General features: G+C 58.4%; 1 protein-coding gene across 1 annotated transcript; it reads right to left on the bottom strand.

Moving 5' to 3' along the window:
- Positions 1-457: 457 nt before the first annotated feature.
- On the bottom strand, positions 458-20,326 carry ATG2A (autophagy related 2A). Its single transcript, XM_041722789.1, has 41 exons — positions 20,047-20,326; positions 17,743-17,905; positions 17,476-17,628; positions 17,218-17,320; positions 16,680-16,815; positions 16,443-16,541; positions 16,070-16,166; positions 15,817-15,981; positions 15,570-15,710; positions 14,811-15,048; positions 14,583-14,727; positions 14,394-14,486; positions 13,805-13,963; positions 13,457-13,700; positions 12,974-13,070; positions 12,689-12,848; positions 11,899-12,041; positions 11,654-11,793; positions 11,327-11,487; positions 10,486-10,636; positions 10,192-10,391; positions 10,008-10,088; positions 9,692-9,798; positions 9,518-9,610; positions 8,443-8,513; positions 8,153-8,229; positions 7,478-7,648; positions 7,207-7,333; positions 6,909-7,120; positions 6,157-6,365; positions 5,760-5,895; positions 4,251-4,457; positions 3,952-4,053; positions 3,783-3,867; positions 3,561-3,693; positions 3,403-3,475; positions 3,113-3,195; positions 2,736-2,857; positions 2,432-2,586; positions 1,210-1,362; positions 458-1,130 (listed from the first exon to the last, which is right to left on the bottom strand). The coding sequence occupies exons 1-41, from the start codon at positions 20,215-20,217 to the stop codon at positions 894-896; spliced, it is 5,793 nt and encodes a 1,930-aa protein (XP_041578723.1). The 5' UTR covers positions 20,218-20,326; the 3' UTR covers positions 458-893.
- Positions 20,327-20,887: the final 561 nt, after the last annotated feature.

The following is a 20,887-nucleotide window of genomic DNA, read 5'->3' as shown; positions in this document are numbered from 1 at the left end:
ATCCCAGGTAGAAATTACCAGGAGGGACCCAAAGCTCAGAAACCAAGGGCACAGCCTCAGACCACATGGTCAGGGTCTGAACCTTCTTGGGGCACTCCACAGCCCAACCCTCTGCTCTGGTCCAGTGTCCTCATAGCTGTCCCCTCACATCTGGCCCCAGGTAAGGCTGGATCCTGGGCTTTGCAGGGACAGAGCCAAGAAACATGGTGGGGGTGAAGTCAGCTCCAGGCCTCCTCCTCTCCCAGTTCACTCAACTAGGTAGACTAGGGCCAGGAGCACAGAGCAGAGACAGGGCAGCCAGGGGAAGGAGTACAGGGTGGGCAGGTAGCTGGAGGCCAGCTTGAACCTGCTGGTGGGTGCAGTGACCACTGGTGGTAACACCAGAGGTGCTGGGCACAGAGGTGGGATGTGGTTAAGGTGGAGGCCGGGGCAGCACAGGTACACAGGACAAGGGGGCTGGCGGTGGGCACAGTTTATTCTACACTCCATGCAGACACTGACCCACACGCTCAAGGAGCTTAGAAATACATTGAACCACAGTGTCTGCCCCCCACCTCCCGCAGACACAGAGACACTCAGCTGAGTGGGGTTGGGGTCTGAGGGTCCAAAAGCCTCCGCCTGGGACAAGGCGGCAGTGTGGGCCCAGGTAGCAGTGGAGGCAGTGTCCTTTCTCCCCAGAAGAAAAGTGCAGAGATGGGGCCGAGGCCCTAGGCGGGGAGGCCTCATTCTCACAGCAATTGGCAGGGTAGGCCAGGCGGGGTCCTTCCAGGTCCTTCCCCTGAGGGCCCACCCGGCTGTAGGCCGAAGCTCTGGGGAGGCGCATGAGCCATGATGCCACTGGGGCTGGCTGGGCGAGGCGGGCAGCAGTGCCTTGGGTCCTGGGCGTCTGGTGCTCAGTCCTGGCCTTCATCCGAACGCCACTTGAGAGTGTGGTCCTTGTGTGCATCAGGAAGAATCTGGTTTCGCATCCCCCCAAGTAGACTGGACGTGGCCTCCGTGGCCAGAATGAGGGGCTTCACCACGGTTGGGGGCAGCTGGCGGATCACGCCCCCCACGGCGCCTGTAAGCCCCTTCTGCTCATGGCCCCGAGATGCCACATCACAGATGGTCTGAGCAGTGTCCAGGATGCCCTGTGGAAGTCAGAGGTCAGTGCAGGGGTTTGGGTGGGGAGGTGGGTGTGGGACTGGAAGGAGGGCAGGGCCTCATCACCTCTCGAACCGTGTCGTAGGCCTTCACCACACCCTCCCGGAGGTCAGCAGGCTGGTGGCCCTTTCGTAGCCTTCGCACAGAGCGCTTGTCCTGCAGGGAGCGGGGGATGGGCGCTGCTGGGGACAGGATGTCATACACTGTCTCCGCTGTGGCCTGAGGGGACACAGAGGACACCAAATGAGGACAGCCAGTCTGGGCACACACACCCAGCCCCATGGCCCCCAAGCCAGCCCCAGACAGCCAGCCTGGGTGGCGGGGGGCAGGGGGCATCACGCTTCTGCCTCCCCCACAGCTGTATATTATGGTGCTACTCCTGGGGTCCTGGGGAGGCTTCCAGCACCCAGGTCAGGTGGAGTGCATGCCTCCTGAGGGGATTCTCCTAATGTCCTCTGGACCCCAAGCCCTCCTTGTGTGGACCACATGTACACCCTTGTCCCATTTGTGGGGTGCCCCACGTGCAGCGTTCTTGAGACTGTGCCGTCTCCCCACCCTGCACCTGGTCTGGCCTTGCCAGCTCCAGAGGAAGCCCGGGCAGAGTGCTGGGTTCCCCTGGCTACCCCCTCTGAGTCTGATCTACTTTATGACTCTGACGTCTCTGTTCCTTTTGCCCCCTCACTTCTCACCCAGCTGCCTCACCTAGCTGTGTCTTTGGGGGACTCTCTGGGGCCTGCTTATCCTTAGCCTCCTCTCTAAAGATCTTGCCTCCAGCCTGCAAGGGGGTGGGCTTGCAGATCCCAGAAAGCAGTGAGCTCCCCTTGCATCTGCACGCTCACCCTCCTCTGTCATGCCTGCCCCACAAGGGCCTGCCCATCCTAGCCCTTCTACTAGAGTTCATGAACCACAGCTGCTTACAGGACAACTCCCTGGCCTCCTTGGGGATCTGTCTGGGCCTAGCAAAGTATGGGGCTTAAATGAGTGAGGGCCAGTCTGTGTGTCAGTTTTTTTGTCTGTAAACAGAGCCATAGCCCCCCTTCTCTCCTCTTTAAGAGGTGGCCATGAGCAGTCACCCAGTGGGCTGTAGAGCCTGGAGAGCACTTACCCTCCAAGGAGTTGCTGTGGGCCCCAGGCCAGTCACTGGGCCTCTCCTGTCCATGACTGTGTCTCATAAAAGTGAGACCGCGTACCCAGACTGTCCATCCTTAGTAGAGCTTTGAGAACAGATCAGGTGCTGTGGAGCAGACTCTCCTTGCCCTACTAGGCCTGGAACCAGATGCCCACTCACCTGGATAGCCTGCACCAGCCGGTTGCTGAGTTCCAGGGCAGCTGAAGCCGTGGATGAGCCAAAGGAGGCAGCCCCTCGCTGCAGCCCCCGCATGAGGCGCCCATCCTTTCTGTACTGCTCGATTGGCAGCCAAAGCAGGTCCCGGAACCCTTGGACTGCAGGAACAGGGAGTTCAGAGAAGCCCAAGGCTGTGCTGCCCACACCTACCCTGACTTAGGACCTTCTCCCTATTTCCAGGGCAGCCTCTAGGCTTCCCAAGAGTAAGAGCAATTTCCAGAGCCCCCAGAGCCAGCCAGCCACTCACAGAGCTGGACAACTGAGTGCATGGGGCCCACGCCCCCCAGCAGGCCAGGCAGCTGGTTCTTGCGGATATCCTGCAGCCACTCGTTGAGAGCATAGCCCAGCACCTTGTCCACACCCAAGAGTCTGGGAAGGAGAGGAGGGTACAGGGGCAGAGCCACACATTGAGGGGTCACAGGGCCAGGACCGGAGGCACCCCAACACTGTCCACAGTAGCCCCCCAGCCCAGTGTGAAGGATGTTTGTGCCCACTTTATGGAGTGGAAAACTGAGGCACCAGAGGAGTGTGGCCAAGGCCACACAACTGGTCAGGAATGCAGTAAAGGGAAGATAGGGAACCCTGAAGAGAGGCTAGGAATGCTGGAGGGCATGGAGGGCTTACCCGTGTCGGCAACAAAGCCGCTTCAGCTTCAGCTCGGAGCAGTTGAGCTGGGCTAGGCCGATGAGGAGGCCAGCGAAAGTGCCCTGGGGAAGGAGAAGGTATTTGGGGTTCACAATTCGGGACAGGGACTGGCCCAGCCCCAGCACCCAGGAGCCATTGGAGGCTGACTAGCAGCCACTATTGCCTGGACGCAAGCCCTAGCCTCCAAAAGACTAAGCCACACCTGGGCAGAATGGGGCCCCCCAAGAGGGATGGCACATGCAGCAACTCTGTTTGACAGCGCCACTTACCACCTGGTCCATGGTGACATGCTTGCCATGGTAATCCAACCAGATAGGTACTTCAGACGTGAAGCGGAACTCCCTGGAGGGGGAATTGGAAGAGGGGGCTTTTGGTCACTGACCCAGCCCCCTGCAGCCTGGGCAAAGACCCCAGTCTTCAGCCCTACCTGAAGTAGATAGGCTGCTGCTCAGCAGAGGAGCTGTGTCTACTGCCTGCGGCTTCCCGGGAGCCAGTCATCTCTGTGTCCTCAAGCTGGCCTTCCTGGAGGCTTCTGGGCTGGACCTGGGTCTCAGGGCGAGCTAGGGTGGGGGACATAGATGGAGGATGGGTCCAGGGATGGCTGGGAGGCGGGAGGCCTGGGCCCTCCCTTCCCAGCTCAGCCCCTCACCCTCAGCGGATGTCTCTGCTGAGACCATAGGATTGATGCCAGCCACCAAGCTGGTGAAGAAGTCCTTGAGGAAGAAAAGGGCGTCCTACAGGAGAAGGTGCAGGTCAGGTTCAGAGGCCCAGAGGCAGTGGGGCTCACTGTAGGCTCTGCTTCCACCTGGCCTACTCACCTGGTCCACGTTGAGCCGCAGGGGCATCAGAGAGACACGGAGACAGCACTCGGGCCCACCCAGGTTGGTTGTGGGGGCCACGTGCAGTGCTTTGATGGTGAGCTGGGGGCAGAGGGCAAGCTCTGGGTAGCTGCTGGGCCTCAGCCCTGCCCCACCCTGTGCCCAGCTGGTGTTGCATCTGCATACACTGTTCCCCCAGCTGGGCCTGCCTGAGCCCCAGCATTCTCCCAGCATCCCCAAACCACCTGCTATGTGCACACATGGCCCTGCCCAGGGTGGGCAGTGGGGGCAGCTGGTACCATGTTGGAGTGTGCGCGACGTGGCATCCGCTCGCTCGTGTGTAGGTACAGGAACTTGTTGATTTGGGAGGAGGCGAGCCGGTCTCGGACCTCAAGCTCTTGCACGATGAACACCTGACGGGACAGCGGCCGCTCCTCCAATTCCTGGCCAGGGGCTGCGGGGCCTGTGGCTGGCTCCACTGGGTACACCTCATGCTGGAAGCTCACCTGCGGGTTGGATGGAGGCCAAAGCCAGATAGGCAGGGCCCTGTCTCTCCCAGCCACACCTCAGCCCCCCACCTGGTTGCCTCCTCATGGTTGTCCCATATGCATTTCAAACTCTACTTGGCATACTGAACTCTTGACCTCCCCTGCATCTACTTGCTCCCATTCCCTTCCTGTCACTTAAGAGGCACCATCTGCCTGTCACCAAGCACCAACACCGCCCTCTAGCCTCTCCATCACCAAGGCCATCTGGCTTGGTTCCTCGGCACATTTCTCCAATCCCTCTACACTTGTGTCATCTCCACTGCTGCCACCTGGTCTGAGGGCTGCTGTCCCCTCTTCCCCTGGATGGCCTCCCTGCTTGGGCCCCTCAGGCCCTTTTCCACACACCCAGAGGGATCTTCATAAAGCACATGCCCACCCACCTTGCACCTTGCAAAAACCTCCCCCTGGCCTGGTGAGGCCCAGCCTCTCCCTCCAAAGCCCATCCTCCACCTTGCTTCTGACCTGCCAGCCCCACTGGCCTGTCTTCTGCTCCTTAAACAGGCCAAGGCCTTTCTCATCTTCAGAACTTTGCCCTGGCCTCCCCTCTCTCCCACACCCAGTGCTGGCTCCCCTGCCCAGTGGGCTGCAGAGAGCCCCAGTTTTCTTGGCACAACAGCCCTGTGTGCTTGAGGAGAGGACCCACATGGACTCACTCCCAGTCAGCAGCACCTCTGCCTGCAGCAGCACCTCTGCCTGCACCATCTCAGGTCAGCCCGGCAGCCTACCCAACCTGTGGTTCTTCCCTATCCACATTCTCCAGAATCTGACTGCTGTCACTGGCTCTGCAGCTACCAGCCTGCTGACTGCATCTCACTCCAGGAAAATCCAAAACTGTCCTGTGGTCTGCAGGGCTGTATGCGGCCTAGTTCCCAGTGGCCTCGACTGCCCTCCTCCTGCCCCCCTTCCTCAGATCTTTGTACCAACGACATCTTTTCAAGACTTTCCTGATCCTCCCCAGCTCACCTTCCCCAAGCATTTATTGCATTCCACACAGCATAGATCTGTGGCTCCCTTCACTACCGCACAAGTGACAGGAAGGCAGGGCTTCTGTCCGCTTTGCTCATTGCTATGTCTAACATCTACAACAGCACCTAGTGTGCAGCGCAGCAGCCACTCTGCAAACACTACTTGTAACTTGGTGCATGACTAGGGACCATGAGGTAAGTTGTCATGGTGAAGTGCTGGCTGGGTGCCAGGGATGGGATAGCCTGCCCTGTCCCCCACCCAGGTGGCTTTCTGCACTCTGAGCCCCCAGCTCACCTTGCTGAGCTGGATCTCCATGAGGACTTGGTGTTGCCTCCCACTGCCCCCCTGTGTACGCCAAGAGTTCTGGGGCCGGTTGGGGCCAGAGCAACGAGAAGGAGAGCCCTTAGGGCCCATGAAGCTGCCTCTTGCTCTGGAAAGAGGGACAGGGGACAAGGTGACTCTGGGGAACCCCCTTCACCTCAGAGTAGACCCTTCTACCTGAGGCAGGAAACCCTCTCCAGCCTCAGCCGTGGGAGGTGGGTGGGGAAGAGAAAGAATGGAGGCCACTGAGGCAAGGATCCTGCTCAAGGTTATCAGTGGCTGAAGTCAGAGCTGGACCTTGGGCTGCATCCCATCTCCCAGGTGGGTGGGCCCCCTTGCCACAGCTGCCACCTGCACCTGTCCTACTCACCTGTGGCCAGGGTGGGGCCCAAAGTCTCGGCCCCCATACAGGTGCCAGACAAGGGAGACTTCACGTAGCACCACACGGCTGCTAGGCATGGGGAAGTGGGCAGGCGCCCGTAGCAGGTCTGTGCTGCCCAGGGGCCGTGAGAAGTACCCATCCTGCACGATGATGGGGCCTGGATGCAGCTGTGTCACCACGGGCTCTCCATCTCGGGGCTGTAGGCAGGAGGCCAAGTGAACACATGTGCACAGATACTTTTCCCAGTCTAGGCCCAATTTCTTCCCCATCCTCACACTTCCCTTCCTGTTTCTTACAAAAGATGAGTCTCCTGCCCACTCCCTCCTCCGAACTTATATCACAGTGCTCTGTCCAGGGGGGACCAAAGTGCCCCTTGTTCTCGCCAGCCCTATCTTCCTGGGTCTCGCTTGCATGTGACATTCCATTGGCTCCTGGAGGCCAGCAGGTCATCACCCCTGCAGTCAAATAGTTCTCCTCCCGCTCCTGCTAACCACCCTGCTCCTCCCTCTCCTTCCCCTTGATGTCCTTCCCTTTGTCCTAGATGCCATTCTTTCTCTCTTCCTCTGAAAATCAACTTGCTCCTTCAAAGCCCAGAGTCAGAGAGACCCACCCCACCCCCAAACTCTGCCACAGACCCAGGTGCACCTGCTCCTCTAACAGCAGGAGCTCTAGAAGGGGCATAGAAAGGAGCCACCCTCTCCCACCACTCTGTGGCCCTGCCCAGCCTGCCCCCCACACACCGGGATGCCCAGGCCAGGAGCATCAAGGATGCAGAACTCGTCACTGTCCAGAGTGTCTCCATCTCCCTCTTCCTTTTCACCTTCCTTGGCCTCTGAGCAGGACCCCAAGCTGCCAGCAGGGGTCACAGCAGGGGCCAAGTGGGGCTGGACCCCAGTCCGTTCCCCTGGGAATAGATAGACTGACACGGGCGAGGCCTGAGTGAGAGGATCACCTGTGGAGAGAGATGTCAGTTTTGGGGGGATGTCTGATTTGGGTGCCTGATTGTATCCCCTGGCCCCAAAGTACGCCCCACCCCACCTGAAGGCTGGGTCAGTTCCCGCAAGCTGCGCTCAGTGTCCAAGAGGGCGTCGGCCAGGTCCCGCTGGTTGATGAGGGCTGTCTCCACTGGGGGGCAGGAGGGCAGGGAGGCAGGGCTCTCGGAGAGCTGGGCCAGGCCGAGGAGGAGTGATGAATGAGTCACAGGAGCACAGGAGGAAGGGGCACCTCTCCCCCAAAGCCAGGCCCCTGGGGGCTGAGGCAGAGGAGTGGGCCTGGCAGAGTTCTAGCAGCCTGTAGGGCTAGGCCTCACCTGTACTTTCTGGCCGGCGATCTCTGTGGGGCTGGGGGGCCGGGGAGGGGGGTGTAGGTCGCCCTCATTCATTATGTACTGGAGCAGGTTGACCAGCAGGGCGCAGGAGTCTGCACAGCTGTGCACGTGTACCACGTTGTTGGAGCAACGCAGCTCGAATAGCGGCTGGCTCTGAGTGGCAGGGGTGGGGCGCCATCAGCTCAGGCTCTATCCACGCCACACACACGTAGGACCTGGCCAGGTCTTCCCCAGGCTGCTCAGCCTGCTGCCCAACAAACCCACTGAATTATGGAGCAAACTGAGTCCAGAGGGTGAAAGGGACTTCGTCCAGAGTCACTCAAGGAAGCAGGAGTGCACTCCCCGTGTGAAAGTGTTCAAGTGCCCAGTCCTTTATTGCTCACCTCAGCCTGGCCAGGTGGAGCCTGGTCCCACAAAGGCTATCTGACTCCCTAGGCCCTGCTTTCGCCCTCTAGTGGTGGGGTTCATATTATGGGACACCCAGGGTAGGCCGGGCCCTTTCCAGGAGGGCCACTAACCAGAGCCCAGCACAAAGGGCAGCTAGTGACTGTAACCTAAGCCCAGGCCCAGGGAGCAGAAGGGAGGAGAGTGCAAGGGGAAAGGCTCCCTCGGCCCTTGGCTCTGCTCTGGCTCCAGGGGATTCTGGGCAACACTCACCAATTTGCCCTCAGTGCTCCCCTTCCAGGTTTTAATCACAAGCTCCAGCAGGTCAACATCCAAGACACAGACGTAATCTGAGCAGGAAGCAAGAGAAGTTCCAACTGCTTCTTCACACCCAGCCCCTGGCCCACCACCAGAGGGGAGAATCTGGGCTTTATCTGAGTATAGCCCTTGTGTGCGTGCACAAATGTGTGGGTGCAGCTAGGTGAGGACACCTGGCTGCTCTGAGTGTGGCCGGGGGCTGTGTTCCCTCAGAGGGGAGGGAGCCCAGTCCAGGCCCTGCCCACCTCGCTGCAGATCCGGGGTCTCCACCTCACACTTGTCGGACAGGTATAAGGCTGAGTCGTCGAGGATGAACCTGGTGGGGAACAGGGCTGAGAAGGGCCCAGGAGCCGCTGCAGGCTGCAGCTCCATGGGAGCCAGAAGGGTGGGGCTCCTAGAGACAGGCAGAGGGGAAGCCACAAGAGGTCCCGAGCCCACAGGAAACTAGCGCTGGGTCCTCTCTGGCCTTAGTGTTCTTGTTTGTACACTGGGGAGACTGGTCCTATCTCCTGTGCTGCAGGCCCAAAACAGTGCATGCTCGCTTAGGTCAGAAGGCAGGTAGTGCTCTCCAAGTACTTCCCGCTTCTCTACCTCATCCAGGCCTCACAGTGGCCCCAGGAGGCAAGTGTCCTGCTTCCCTGCTACAGCATTCATTGTTCTTTCAAATTAGGTCCTTATTCTAATGGCAACACAACACAAGCTCCTTTAAGACATTTTAAAATAAAAAAGAAATAATCTCTTATCATATTCTCTAATCTCAAATTCTTAGAAAAGCATCATATATATTTTCTTCAACTTTTCTGTGAAGCCACAGACATATATACAAATAAACCCTTATAAATCTTTAAGAAAACAACGCTCCATAGAACTTTGTATCTTAGATTCTTCAGGATGTGTTGCATTACTGCATTTTCCATATTTTTCAATGTCACTCTTTGACTTGACTTTAATCATTGGGTAAGCCATGTTTACTGACTCAAGTTGACATTTGGGGGCATTTAGACTGTTTATAAATTTTAAATTATACTACTAAGGCATCGCATTCCACCTGTTTTCCTTGTATCCTTAGAACAAGTACCTCCGTGAGACATCAGGTTAGAGAGCACCAGTGCTTTGAAGGCTCTGATGCAGAGGCACAACTGTCATCCAGGAAGGTGAAAGCAATTCCCATTCCTGAGAGAGGGATCATCACCCAAGTGTACAGAGGGCTCAGAGACCAGCCTGAGGACACACAGCATGTAGGTGGGACCCTGGGGGAGTAGCAGCTGCAGCTCAGCTTGAGGGGGAATGGAAATTGTGACGGGTGAGGGTGGTACATACCTGAGTAGGAAGGTGGAGGTGTCCATGATGATGTTGCTGGAGAGGGTGAAGGTCTCAGCGGTGACAAGGACACGCACAGGGAGGTAGAGGGGCCTGAGGGGTACACATGCACTAGGGCAGGCTCCTTACACATGAGAGCCTGCCCCTCGCTCTTAGCCCACCTAGCCTGGGTACCTGTAGTCCACGGTGCAGGAGAACAGGTGAGTGTGTAGGACGGTAATGACGGTTGGGGGCAGGTAGCCCAGCACTGGGTCATCGAGCACATCTAAGAACTCCAACAGCTTTGGGGGCCACGACAGGAGGGGCAGTGAGGATCAGGGGCCTCCTCTTTCCTCTAACCCCTGCCCCCACCACAGCATGCCCCCCCCCACCTGCTACGCACCCCTTGCTCAGGGGCTTCACTTGGAAGTCAGCTCTGGCCCAGCCCAGGTCCCTCACACTGGCCTCCCCCCAGCTCAGAGACCCGCCTGCCCACACCACTTATGCTCACCTGGGAGTGCCAACTCTGTTCTGGCAGAGCCATGAAGTGGCGCAGGGTGGCTCTGTGGAGCCTCAGTGTCACGAGGAACTCCTGGAGGTGGGGCATAGTCAGCATAGTGGGGCCCAGCCTACCAAGCACCAGGGAGGCAGTTGCCCCAGCCAAGTGGGTAGATCAGAAGCAGACACTGCTGTACCTTGACATTCTTGTGGGGGTCCAGATGGATGCGCACAGCAGTGGATAGCATGTGGGGACCCCGGCCCTGGCCCTTGTGGCCTGAGGCTCCCCGTTCAGTCACCCCTTCCTCTGATGGGTAGATGGTTGGAGCCAGCTGGGCCGGAGGAGCAAAGCTGGGCAGCTCCAGGTGACTGGGCAGCAGGTAGTCATCCACAGCCGCTGGGGAGGCAGCTGGTGAGCCCCCTGCTGAGCTGGCTTATTGTCCCCTCCACCCAGGGCCCATATCCCTCTTTCAAGCCCCCTCCCCTCACACCTCGGTGGTAGAGCTTTGCCTTCTCCGCTTCTAGGCAGAAGTAGCCAAGTCCCGGCTGGCCTCGGTACTGGGAGACGCTGAAGATGGTGCCTTGCTCCACATCCAACACTAGTTCCCCGTGTGATGTCTCTAGCCGCCTCCCAAGCTCATCCTGTGGAAAGAGGATGTGGCGTGGCCTCACCAGAGCACTCAGCAGCCCCCACTCCCTCAGAGGGGTTGTCTCCTGGAGCCCTGGCCTGACTAGCACCAGCTCTAGCTCTATCAGAACTCCACTGAAGGCCTAGGACAGCACTTGTCTCTCTCTCTCTCTCTTTTTTTTTTTTTTTTTAGAGAGGGAGAGGGTGAGGGACAGAAGGAGAGATAGAGAGAGAATCTTTTTTTGGGGGGAGAGAGAGAATCTTAAGCAGGCTCCATATGCAGTGTGGAGGCTGATGTGGAGCTTGATCTCACGACCCTGAGATGACCGGAGCTGAAATCAAGAGTCAGACAGACCCTTAAATGGCTGAGCCACCCAGGTGCCCCATCACTTGTCTCTTTTGCCAGAAGGGAAGTCATCCCTGCCTTATCTGCCATCCAGCATGAGACAGTGCCCATCTGGATCCCTAGCATTGCGCCTTACACACAACAGGTACTAATGGGGTGTGATGGGATCGTTGGAGTGGCATGTTGGGTCCGTGGGTGGTGGGTGGGTGCTGCCGGCCAAACAGACCACTCTCAGTCACACTGGGGCTTCTTTTCCCAGTTTCCCAAATTGGAGCTGTTCATACTGGTCTTGCTCTCCTGTAGTGGTGGGTGGGGGGCACTGCAGTCAGCGGGGCTCACCTCCCCAGGCTGCCCTCACCTTGGTCTCACAGAAGGCTGTGATCCGACCCTTCAGCACTGTTACCAATGTAGAGACGGTACTCTGGGAGCGAGGACTTGGGGACTCAGGGGGAGGGGGCTGGGGAGCGCCTGACGCCCCTACTGAGAAGAAGTGGGCATCCTCCTCATCCGAGTCTGAGTCTGGGGTGAGATGGAAGGAGTGGAAGTGGGAAGGAGACCTGAGAGGGCTGCCCCAGCCCTGCCCAGCACTAGGGGGGGCTGCCCAACCCTGCTCCCTGCTGCCCCAGCCCTGCCCAGCTCTGGGGGGGGGAGGTGCTTGGGACCCCTGCTGGGGCAGCCTTCCTACCCAGCTTGAAGGCTGACTTGCACATCTTGAAGTTGTCGTGCCAGAAGCCTGAGGGGCCTGGGAAGCCTGGGGGGTGAGCAGCGGGGTCAGGGGCGGGAAGCAGGTCCGCAGGCTCCCACATGAGCAGGTCGTTGTTGATCCTGGGACAGATAGACAGCAGCAGTGAGGGTGGCCTGGCCCAGCACAGGCAGATGGACAGCAACAGTGAGGAGGCCTGCCTTCCCCCTACCCGCCCGAGGCACCACCTGTTATAGAGGCTCTCATAGACCTCCTTGCTGGGCAGGAAGATGTGGGTGCTGGGCAGGACCACTTCCAGGCTGCAGCGGGACAGGGCCAGAGCCCGGCTCTGGAAGGTCCTCATCTCCTCAGGGTCTCCAGGAATCACCATCTAGACAGGGGAGCAGGGAAAGGCATCTGAGAGATGTCAGGGTCTGCTGCTGGCTCAGGAATCAGACCCTGGTCTACACCCTGACTTCCTATCATTTATTCATTCATAGGAACCTCTCTCTGCTGGGATATATGACAGCCAGCTCATGTGAAGCGCTGATCACATGCCAAACCTGCTATGAGAGTCTCACATATTTTAACTCCTTTATCCTCATGATAAGCCTATGATGCAGGTCATTGTATCCACTTTCAAGACAAGGAAACTCATTTGTGTCTAATTCTCTGAGATTAGACCACTTCTAAGAGGATGAAACCACTGAATAGAAGAGCCTGGATTCAAACCCAGACCATTTGCCCCAGAGGCCAGGCCCTTAACTGTCTCTCACTCAAACCTCCTCACCTTCAGAGAAGGTGATGTTCAAATGTACACAGCCAATAGATGGGGTCCTGATCTTCCCAACCAGGGACCTGTGCCTCCTGGGGCTGACCCTCACCAGTGTCCTCACCCCCAAGCCCCCTGAGCTGGGGTACTTTTGATTCTCCATTGGTCTAAGATGATGGAAGAGATGAAACTCTTGCTGGTGCCCCAGGTGGTCCTGTCCTCCTGTCCCACAGCTACCAAGTGGCTCCCCTGGTTCAGGGCCTCACCTCCTCCGTCTCGTACATTGTCCTCTTGGAGGAGAAGGGTGAGGGCTCAGGCTCCCGCAGCTCACATGGACTCTCAGCCGACAGCTCCAGCTCCTCTCCCTTCTCAGGGGCCACTTCCCACTGTGCGCTGCTGAGCTGGGGGTTCAGGGTCACCACTACCCTGCCAGGGCACAGGCCTGTCACTGGCCTGCAAGGCCCCCTTAGCCCCTGATCCCACCTCAGTAGCCACTCTCAGTAGCAAAGTGCTCCTCTCCTGTCTGTCCCTTCTAGAGCCCCCCCACTTACTGGGGCAGGAAGTATTTGCGCCCAGGGCTCTTGGGATCCAGGGCTTTGGAGACCCGCAGGCAGGGGATGGGTGGCTTCTCTCCATCTTCATAGGTACCTGGGAGGATAAGGAGGAATGGGGTGTTGTCACTGCTGCTTTTCCCCATTTCTTCCCCAGTGTCAGATGGGGTTAGTAGGGGCCTGGAACTTCCCTTGTGGTGACTGTCCTTTTTTTTTTTTTTTTTTTTGTGGTGACTGTCCTTATTGCTTACAGGTCCGTGCCCTCGCTCACACTCACAATCTGTAGCAGTCCAGCGAAAAAGGGTCCACTCTGATCATTCTCAGACAAGCCTGGAGACAGGCAATGCTGGCTCCTCACAGAGCTGGTGAGGGTTGGGCCAAAGTCTGTCCTAACTGAGACTCAGTCCCTTCTGTAACCCTGAGCCCACCTCTCCCAGAGGCCTGGGGCCCTGTCCTGGGTATTGTCCCCTGGGGAGCTCTCACCATGTAGGTCGGAGCAGGAAAGTTCCAGGCGGGTGGGGACCGGGGGACCAGGACCACTGTTCAACTCTGACCGGAACTGGGGCTCACTCAGCTCCAACCGTAGCTGCTCGGTCCGCACAGCCCGGCCTGCCCAGGGGTCCCGCTCCGGCCGCAGATCAGCAATGGGGAAGCGCAGCTGCAGTGTGGCCCGGGGTGCTGACAGCCGCACCACTGTCTGCTGCTCAGCAGCTGGTGCGGCTTCTGTCTGTGAGAGGATGGTGGTCATCAGAGCCGCTGCCAGGGGCCTCACCACCGTGGCTGTGAGCCAGAGGGGCCATGCCAGATCCCTGTCCCAGCTGGGTATCTTACCAGGAGGCCGGCAGGTGGCTCAGGAGGGGATATGGTAGCCAGACGCAGCAGGGCAGCAAGCCGGTCCAGGGCCCCCAGCTCCACGTCTGCCTGGAAGTCAGCTAGGTCTAGGGCCAGTTCTGAGTGGCAATGGCAGGCAGCTGGGCGCCGGGCTCGGCTCTGGGGGCGAAGGTGTTCAGGTCAGTGAGGGCTGTGGTGGGGTGGTCAATGAGGGTAGGATGGGAAGGGACTCCCCCCTTTAAGCAAAAACAGAACACATAGTCCTCCGTGGCAGTGGGAAGGGAAATTTGAACAGGGGACCGGGAAATCTTCACCACACTGTCTGAGAAAGATGACCATGTTTATTTAATAAAAGCCACCTAATATTTGGAAACTGGCAAGGATTTGCCAAGATGAGCCAGGGAAGAGACCACCAGGCCAAGAGGATGCCTTATGTAGGGCCCAGACTGGGAGGTATGCTCTACCTGGAGCATAGGCAAAGGGGGAAGGAGGTAGGAACAGGGAGGTACCAGCAGAGGCTGAGACGTGGGGAGGGGTAAATGTACCACGGGAAATAGCCAAAGGTCAGGCATAGGAGGGGGTGGATTACCCTGGACATCCTGCGTAGAGTCTGTGTATGACACAGGTGGGCACAGGGCCGAGCTGAGGCCTGGGAACCTAGGCTGCTGGGGAAGCTCAGGATCTGGGATGGGATACAGGAGACAAAAGTCAGGTTGAGCCTCCACACCCACTTGTACCTGCAGGCCTTGCCACATACACACTGGCTCTCAGCCCTCACCTCTGTGTACTCAGGCTCTGAGGTACCCCTGGGCCACAGGCACTCCAGCACCTCGAGCTGACCAAAGTGCACTTGTGTGCTGGTAGTCCTCCGGCCCCTGCCTGTCCGCAGCTCCCAGGACAGCTGCACAGCTGTGCCCGTTAGTCTGCAAGGAAGAAGCTGGGCATCAGGGGTTGGGCTTGTGGGGCTAAGGGAGTCTCTCCTTGGGCCCCTGCCTTGGGCTTGTACCGGACATGGCTACAGGGACAGGCCCTCTGGAAGCGCGGTCGGAGATGGTGGAAGTCACGGGAGCCGAAGGGCCCATCCTTGGTGGCATCAAACTCCGAAAAAAAGTGGGTGGTGAGGTCAGGTGGTCCAGAAGATGGGGCAGTCGTCTGAAGCAAAGTCAGGGTCATGCCCCCCAAGGTCATCTTCACCAGCGAGTCAGGGCGCAGGGTGTCCGGGAGGGGCGTGGGGGCCATCTTGCCTGAGAGGACAGAGGTTTCACCAGGGACTTCCCAGAGCTCATGAGTACCCCAGATATTGGGCTGGGGGCTGGGAGAAGCCCTGGCCCAGATGGACTATGTGACTCTGGCATGGGGCGTGGCTGGTCAGGCGTGATGCAGAGCCTCGTTATGCCAGATACTGAGCCTAGGCTCAATTCCACTCTCTCAAGGAGCTGGAAGAATTAGAGGTGATAAAGCACTCAGGCCAGCACTTGACATACATAATCTCGCGATAAACATCGGCCAGAAACATATAGCCTGGCAAGGTCAGATCTTATGCCCTTTTTATGGAAGGAGAAACTGAGTCTCTAAGAATTTAAGTGCATGGCCCAGGATCACTGACTTTGAAACCTAGCCTCTATCCATCAGGTTCCCCAAGCGTCCAAAGGGAACCAAGTCACCACAGTGATCCTCAAAGCATCGATGGAGGCCTCCTGCATGTGCATGCCATCACGTGGGCACTGAGGCCTCTTCCAGCTCTTCTTGCCCTGGGAGCACTCACCAGTTGGGTGGGCATGAGCAGACAGCCGGCGGGGGGCCATGTCGCTGTGCACAGAGGATCCTAGGTCTACATCCGAGAGCGAGAGCTCAGAGAGGGCTGAGGCCACACTGCTCGTGAGACCCACCATGGAGAAGAAGAGGTCTGTGGGCCAGGGCAAGGGAGGTCAGGGAAAGCTGTACTTGGCCCCCATGACTCCTGCACCCAGGCTAGCTGCCCAGTCAACTGCCAGGTCTGGCCCCACACCCACCAGTGTTGTCCGGGTTGACAAGAGGATTGGTAAGGGGTTCTGAGCTGAGGGGCTCAGCCACAGCCCCTGCCTGCAGCTGCTGGTTCAGGTCCTGCTCAATCAGCCACAGGTCTTCAGCACCTAGTGGGCGGCTCTTGTTCAGCTTGCCAACCAGGCCCTCTGGGTCTATGGAGGAGGACACTTCTTTGTGTCAGACCAGCTTGGGTGGCCCCTCCCTAGCCATCCCATCCCCTGCAGCACCCAGAGGCCTCACCTGCAAGGCTCATGGCACTGAGCAGTTCTTGAAGCTGCTGGAGCTGCCGAGGGGTCAGGAGCAGATGCAGGGAGCCCAGCTGTCCAGCCACCTCCAGCTGGAGATAAAAGGGACCAGGGGGCAACAATGCGGCCTTCTGAGAGCCACCACCCACCTGCCCTCACCTCCTCGGGATGCCAGTTCCCAGGATAAGCTCTGTCACTAACTAGTTGTGTGACCCTGGCCAAAACTTGTTCACTGAGCTTGGTTCTCTATTGCCAAGAAGTCAGTAATCTCCTCCACACAATGACCCTGCTTTCTAGTGGGGATCACCACTGCTGAGGACTTTCTGAAACGGGGCATACTGCCTCCTCCACAGGAGCTGGGGACCCACCTTTGGGCCTGGGAAGGCTTCATTCTGCTTCAATTTCACTGTCAACTCCATATACCCTGAGCAGCTGCCGATCTGCAAGGGGGGCTTCGGGGGCTCTTCCTGAAGGCAAGAGGATACAGGAGGGAAAGGGTTGAGAAGATGAGGTCACAGATGGTCAGAAGGGATGGGGTGCAGTGGGGCAGACAGGAGAGAAGACAGGGATTAGGAGAAAGAAACTAGGGATCAGAGTCAGCCCACCTGTGGAGGGAGCTCCTCAAAGTGCAGGCGGACTCCTGCCAGCTGCAGCAGCTTGTGCAGAAAGGCAGGAGGCTGGTGCACGTCCACTGGAGGTGCCTGGCTTGGGTCCCGCACTGCCTCATCACAGTACTCCAGTCTGGGGAGTGTAGGATCAGCCCTTACCCCAGCCACCCCAGGCTGGAGACCCTCTCCCTATGCAGCATTGTGTTCTAGGGGTCTGGGGTCAGAGGGTCTGGCCAGCAGAGCTGCCCCAGCATAGCCAGGCCATCATGGACCCCCATGGCCAGCCCTTGCTCTTCAGACCCTCAGTGTGTAACCTGAACCTTGGGGCCGCAACAATTCGGCCCCTAGACTCCATTCCCACAATATGGTCTCTCTACCACCATAGCCACTATCACCCAGGCCCACCCAAGATTTGCCCTGTTACTTCCCAGGAGCCTGAGCAGGGGTAAGGGGCAGGGGCAAGGTCAACACCATTCAGCAGTCCCTCATTCCCCTTCCTCTTCATACTAGCCCACCCCGCCTGGCATGCCCCTACCTCTGTACATGGATTTCTACTGCCACGCCATGCTCCCCATCACCCGACGAGTGCTCTACCCTCACGACAGTGTCCAGGAAGGTCACCTTGATCCTTCGCAGCACTAAGTGGTAGAAAGGGGTCTCAGGCCAGGTGGAACAGCAAGGGGCAGGCAGAGTTTCCCCATTGGGGCAGCAGTGTGGCCATCCTGTTGTCTGGGGCCCGTCTTGTGAGTGACGGAGGTATAGAGAGCAGGGTAGCCATTAGAGGCCCACTTACCTGTCTCAATGGTCTGGGCAAACATTTCCAGTCCCTCCAGGGGCTGTGGTGGCTCAGAGGGCTCAGGCAGCCCGTCCCGAAGGCACTCCTGAGCCAGCTGTAGGCTGGTGGTCATGCATGAGGCCCAGGTCTGCGAGTCGGCAGCCCCTGGCCCTATGAGTAGGAAGAGGGTCTCAGGAGAGGCAGGTCTAGTCAGCAACTGAGTCCCCAGGCCTACTCCTACCACTTGCTCCCCAACCCCCAACCCCAGCCTTGCCCTGCCCTCACCCGGGCCTTGGCGAGGTTGCAGGGTGAGCTGGAGGCCTGACACGTGCACGGTGCAGTGGTCGGTGAGCAGCGCAGCCCAGGGCACGGCCACCTCGATAGAGCCCACGAAGCCTTCCACCAGCTCTAAGGGTGATTCTATGGACTCCAGAACTTCGTTCACAGACTGGGAGCAGGGAAGGGACAGATCCGGCTTAGGGAAACTCCACATGTGGCTGTCTCCTTGGCGGCCGCACTTCTTGGTCTGCTCTGACCTTGGAGAGCTCCCTCGTTCTCCCTGCCCCTCCCCGTGCTACCTGAGTGCTACCATTGCTCCAATTGATTCCTACTCTTGGTCTACCCAAATGTGTTCCATCCTTAATGCCAGAGAAGGGGGGAGCTGAAGGATGAAAAAGAAGGAGCCAAGCGGAGAGGATGGAAGGTGGCATGACCCAGGCATGGGAACAGCACGTGGCAAGGCCCAGCAGAGTGTGGCAGCACCCATGTTCTCTCTGGGCAAATATGGAGTTCAAGGGGAGTGTACAGGAGAGGCTGGCAGAGGGCTCAGCTGAGAGGGGGGACCCCCTCCCACCAACTCCAAACACTTGATATAGCTGTGCCTCTCTGAGGTACAAGGCTGAGAGCCGCAGGTTACAAATGGGGAAAGAGCACCAGCACCATCCAGGAAGCTCCTTGAAGGCAGGAGCCCACCTGCCTGCTCTGTGTGATCCCAGGTGCTGTGTGGTATCACCCAGAATAGTTCCCAGTAAATTCTTGTTAGAACCAAGAATAAACAGACACATGGCAGAACCAGAAGGCTTGCAGAGAGCAAGTTGAAACTCCTTACCCAGAGGTCGCTAGATGGGAACTGAGGCCTAGACAGAAGAAACCAGTTTAATGGTTCAGTGTAACTGTGAGACAGACCTCTCTTCTTACCCCATCCCAGGATCCCCAGGCACTCGGCTTCTTCTGGGGTCTTCTAGACAAGACCTGCAGGGTGAGCAGCTGGGGGAGGGGCTGGCTATGGGGAAAGTACCTGCTTTCCACCAGGGATAACTCCTCCCTGGAGGCCAGCCCAAACGCAGCCTAGCTAGGAGCCATTTCAATCCCCACCAAGAGGGCAGGGCAGGGCAGGGTAGGGCAGGGAGTGTTTCCTGGGACTGGAAGTAGAAAGAGGCAGCCTAGAGGTCTTGGCCATTTCTTTCAGGCCAGCCTCAAAGTCAGAGATCAGAAAAGGCCTCTACTAGGATTCCTAGACAAGAGGCTCTCAGCAAGTGTCCCCACCTCTGGGCTTGGATGTCTCCCTCTATACCCCTATGTTTGGGGTAGTCCTCAGGAAGTCCTGGCCTACCCCTAAAGCTTAGCTCTTCCCGCCCCAGATTGCATTTAGGCCAAGCACCCTGTCTGCCCAGCCAGAAAACTGAGAAGCCCCTGACCCCATGCCCACCCCTGCTGCTCTGGAGTGGGGGGCTGACCCAGTGCCAGCTCGGGGCTGGTGCCTCTAACTGGTGACTCCTTTGCAACTTCCCAGTTTGGCTGAGTTGTGAGTCACTGCCCCTCACTGCCCCCAGCCTCAGGCTTCTGATCCAGACCTTATTCCTCCCAGCTTCTCCAGCATCTCCCGTGGCCTCCTCCCTGCCTGAAGCTAAACCTCTCCAACTTTCCTCAGAGTCTTCCAAGCAGGTAGAGACAGGATTCCCAAGCCCCTCCCCAAACACCACTGGGTCCATCCCACTTTCCCAAAAGCAGGAAGTAGACAGCTGCAGCAGTCACACGAGGTGTTGATCAACACGGGTGCTGCTGACGCCGGTTGTTGACATCCACGTCCGGAGGTGAACCCCACCCACTTGGCCCAGGATCGGAGGGTCAGGAGGTCAGGGCACCTTTCCCACAGGTGCTCTCAGCAGGACTCCGGACCCCCTACCAGCCTTGCCTGACTGGCTAGCTGCAAGGCCCCAACTCTGTCACTGCCCTGGCCTGGTCCTATCAGAGCCCCCAAATTCCTCCACTTCCTCTTCACCTTCTCCTTAGCCCCTGAGGACCACACTTCTCAACTCAGGCCCCAAACTCGATGTACTTGTTCTGGCATTCTCCACACAAGTGACAACCCCCTCCTCGGCCTCAGTTTCTCCTACGGTGAAGTGGAGGCAAGGACCCCCTTCCCACCCAGCTCTGGCTCTGAAGCCAATCAGTCGCCTGGAAAGGGCCTGACTCCCACGGCCTCTCCACACCCTCCGCCTAGTCTCCCCAGCCCGACCCTTTGGCCAGGATCCTCAGGTCTCTGCGCGCTACACGGCCCCCTCCCCGATGTCAGGCCTGGTTCCTCACCCAGATCTCCAGGTGGATATCCCGCAGGGCAACGCTGCCCTTGTACAAATCGAGGCTGAGCTGGTCCAGGCTGAGGTGCTCCTGGAAGAAGTGCCCCAAGTAATGGTGCAGCAGGTAGCGGCATACCCGCTCTTTGACACAGTTCGACCATGGCCACAGCCATCGTGACATCTCGGAGACCGCCGGGCCCAGACCGCCTCCGCTCGCCGCCCGCCGGCGATCCCCGTCCGGCTTCGCTGTTCAACAGAGCCCCCGGCTGTCCCCGCCGCTTCTCTCAGCGCCAGGCCGCGCCCCCGGACCCTCAGCCACGCCCCCCACGCTCACTGCCATTCGCCATTGTAAAGGGCGAGGCCTACTGATTGGCCGCGGGGGGCGGAGTCTTCGAGCATGAAAAAGGGACTGGGCTCGGTGCATGACATAGTGCTCCCAAGGTTGATTTACGCCTGCGTAAAAATTCTGTGTGGGAGGACCTTTAGCCTCCCAGCGGAGGGGCTCTGGGATGGCTGGGACTGGAGGTGCCTGCCCCGCAGAGGAACGCGCAGGTGCCGGCGCGTCCGACCGCTTGAGGGGCTTGGCGAGATTTAAAGGGACAGTGTCCCATCAAACTTAATAGGAAGCTTCCCAGAGGAAGAGAGTCCGAGAGCTCCGGCGCGTCGTAGAAACAATTAAGTGAGTAAGCATTTGCATTTTGCGAAACACTTTACCATCTTTTATCTCATTCAATTCTCGTAGCCCTCTAAGGTGGCGATTTTACAGTCAAGAAAAACATCTTACAAGTAAGAAAACAAATTTATAAAGGTTGCTGTAAGTCCATCACCAGGGAAGTCTTTTTCACCACCCC

This window comes from Vulpes lagopus, chromosome 11 (genome assembly GCF_018345385.1).
Source record: "Vulpes lagopus strain Blue_001 chromosome 11, ASM1834538v1, whole genome shotgun sequence".
Lineage (NCBI taxonomy): Eukaryota > Metazoa > Chordata > Mammalia > Carnivora > Canidae > Vulpes > Vulpes lagopus.
This window is presented reverse-complemented; position numbering and strand designations above follow the sequence as displayed.

Coding starts and splice junctions, on each gene's coding strand:
- ATG2A (XM_041722789.1), bottom strand. CDS start 20,217: ATGTCACGATGGCTGTGGCCATGGTCGAACTGTGTCAAAGAGCGGGTA. Junction 16,542..16,679: donor TTGAGGAGCTCCCTCCACAG/GTGGGCTGACTC, acceptor TCTTGCCTTCAG/GAAGAGCCCCCGAAGCCCCC. Junction 1,363..2,431: donor GGCTGGTGCAGGCTATCCAG/GTGAGTGGGCAT, acceptor GTGTCCCCTCAG/GCCACAGCGGAGACAGTGTA.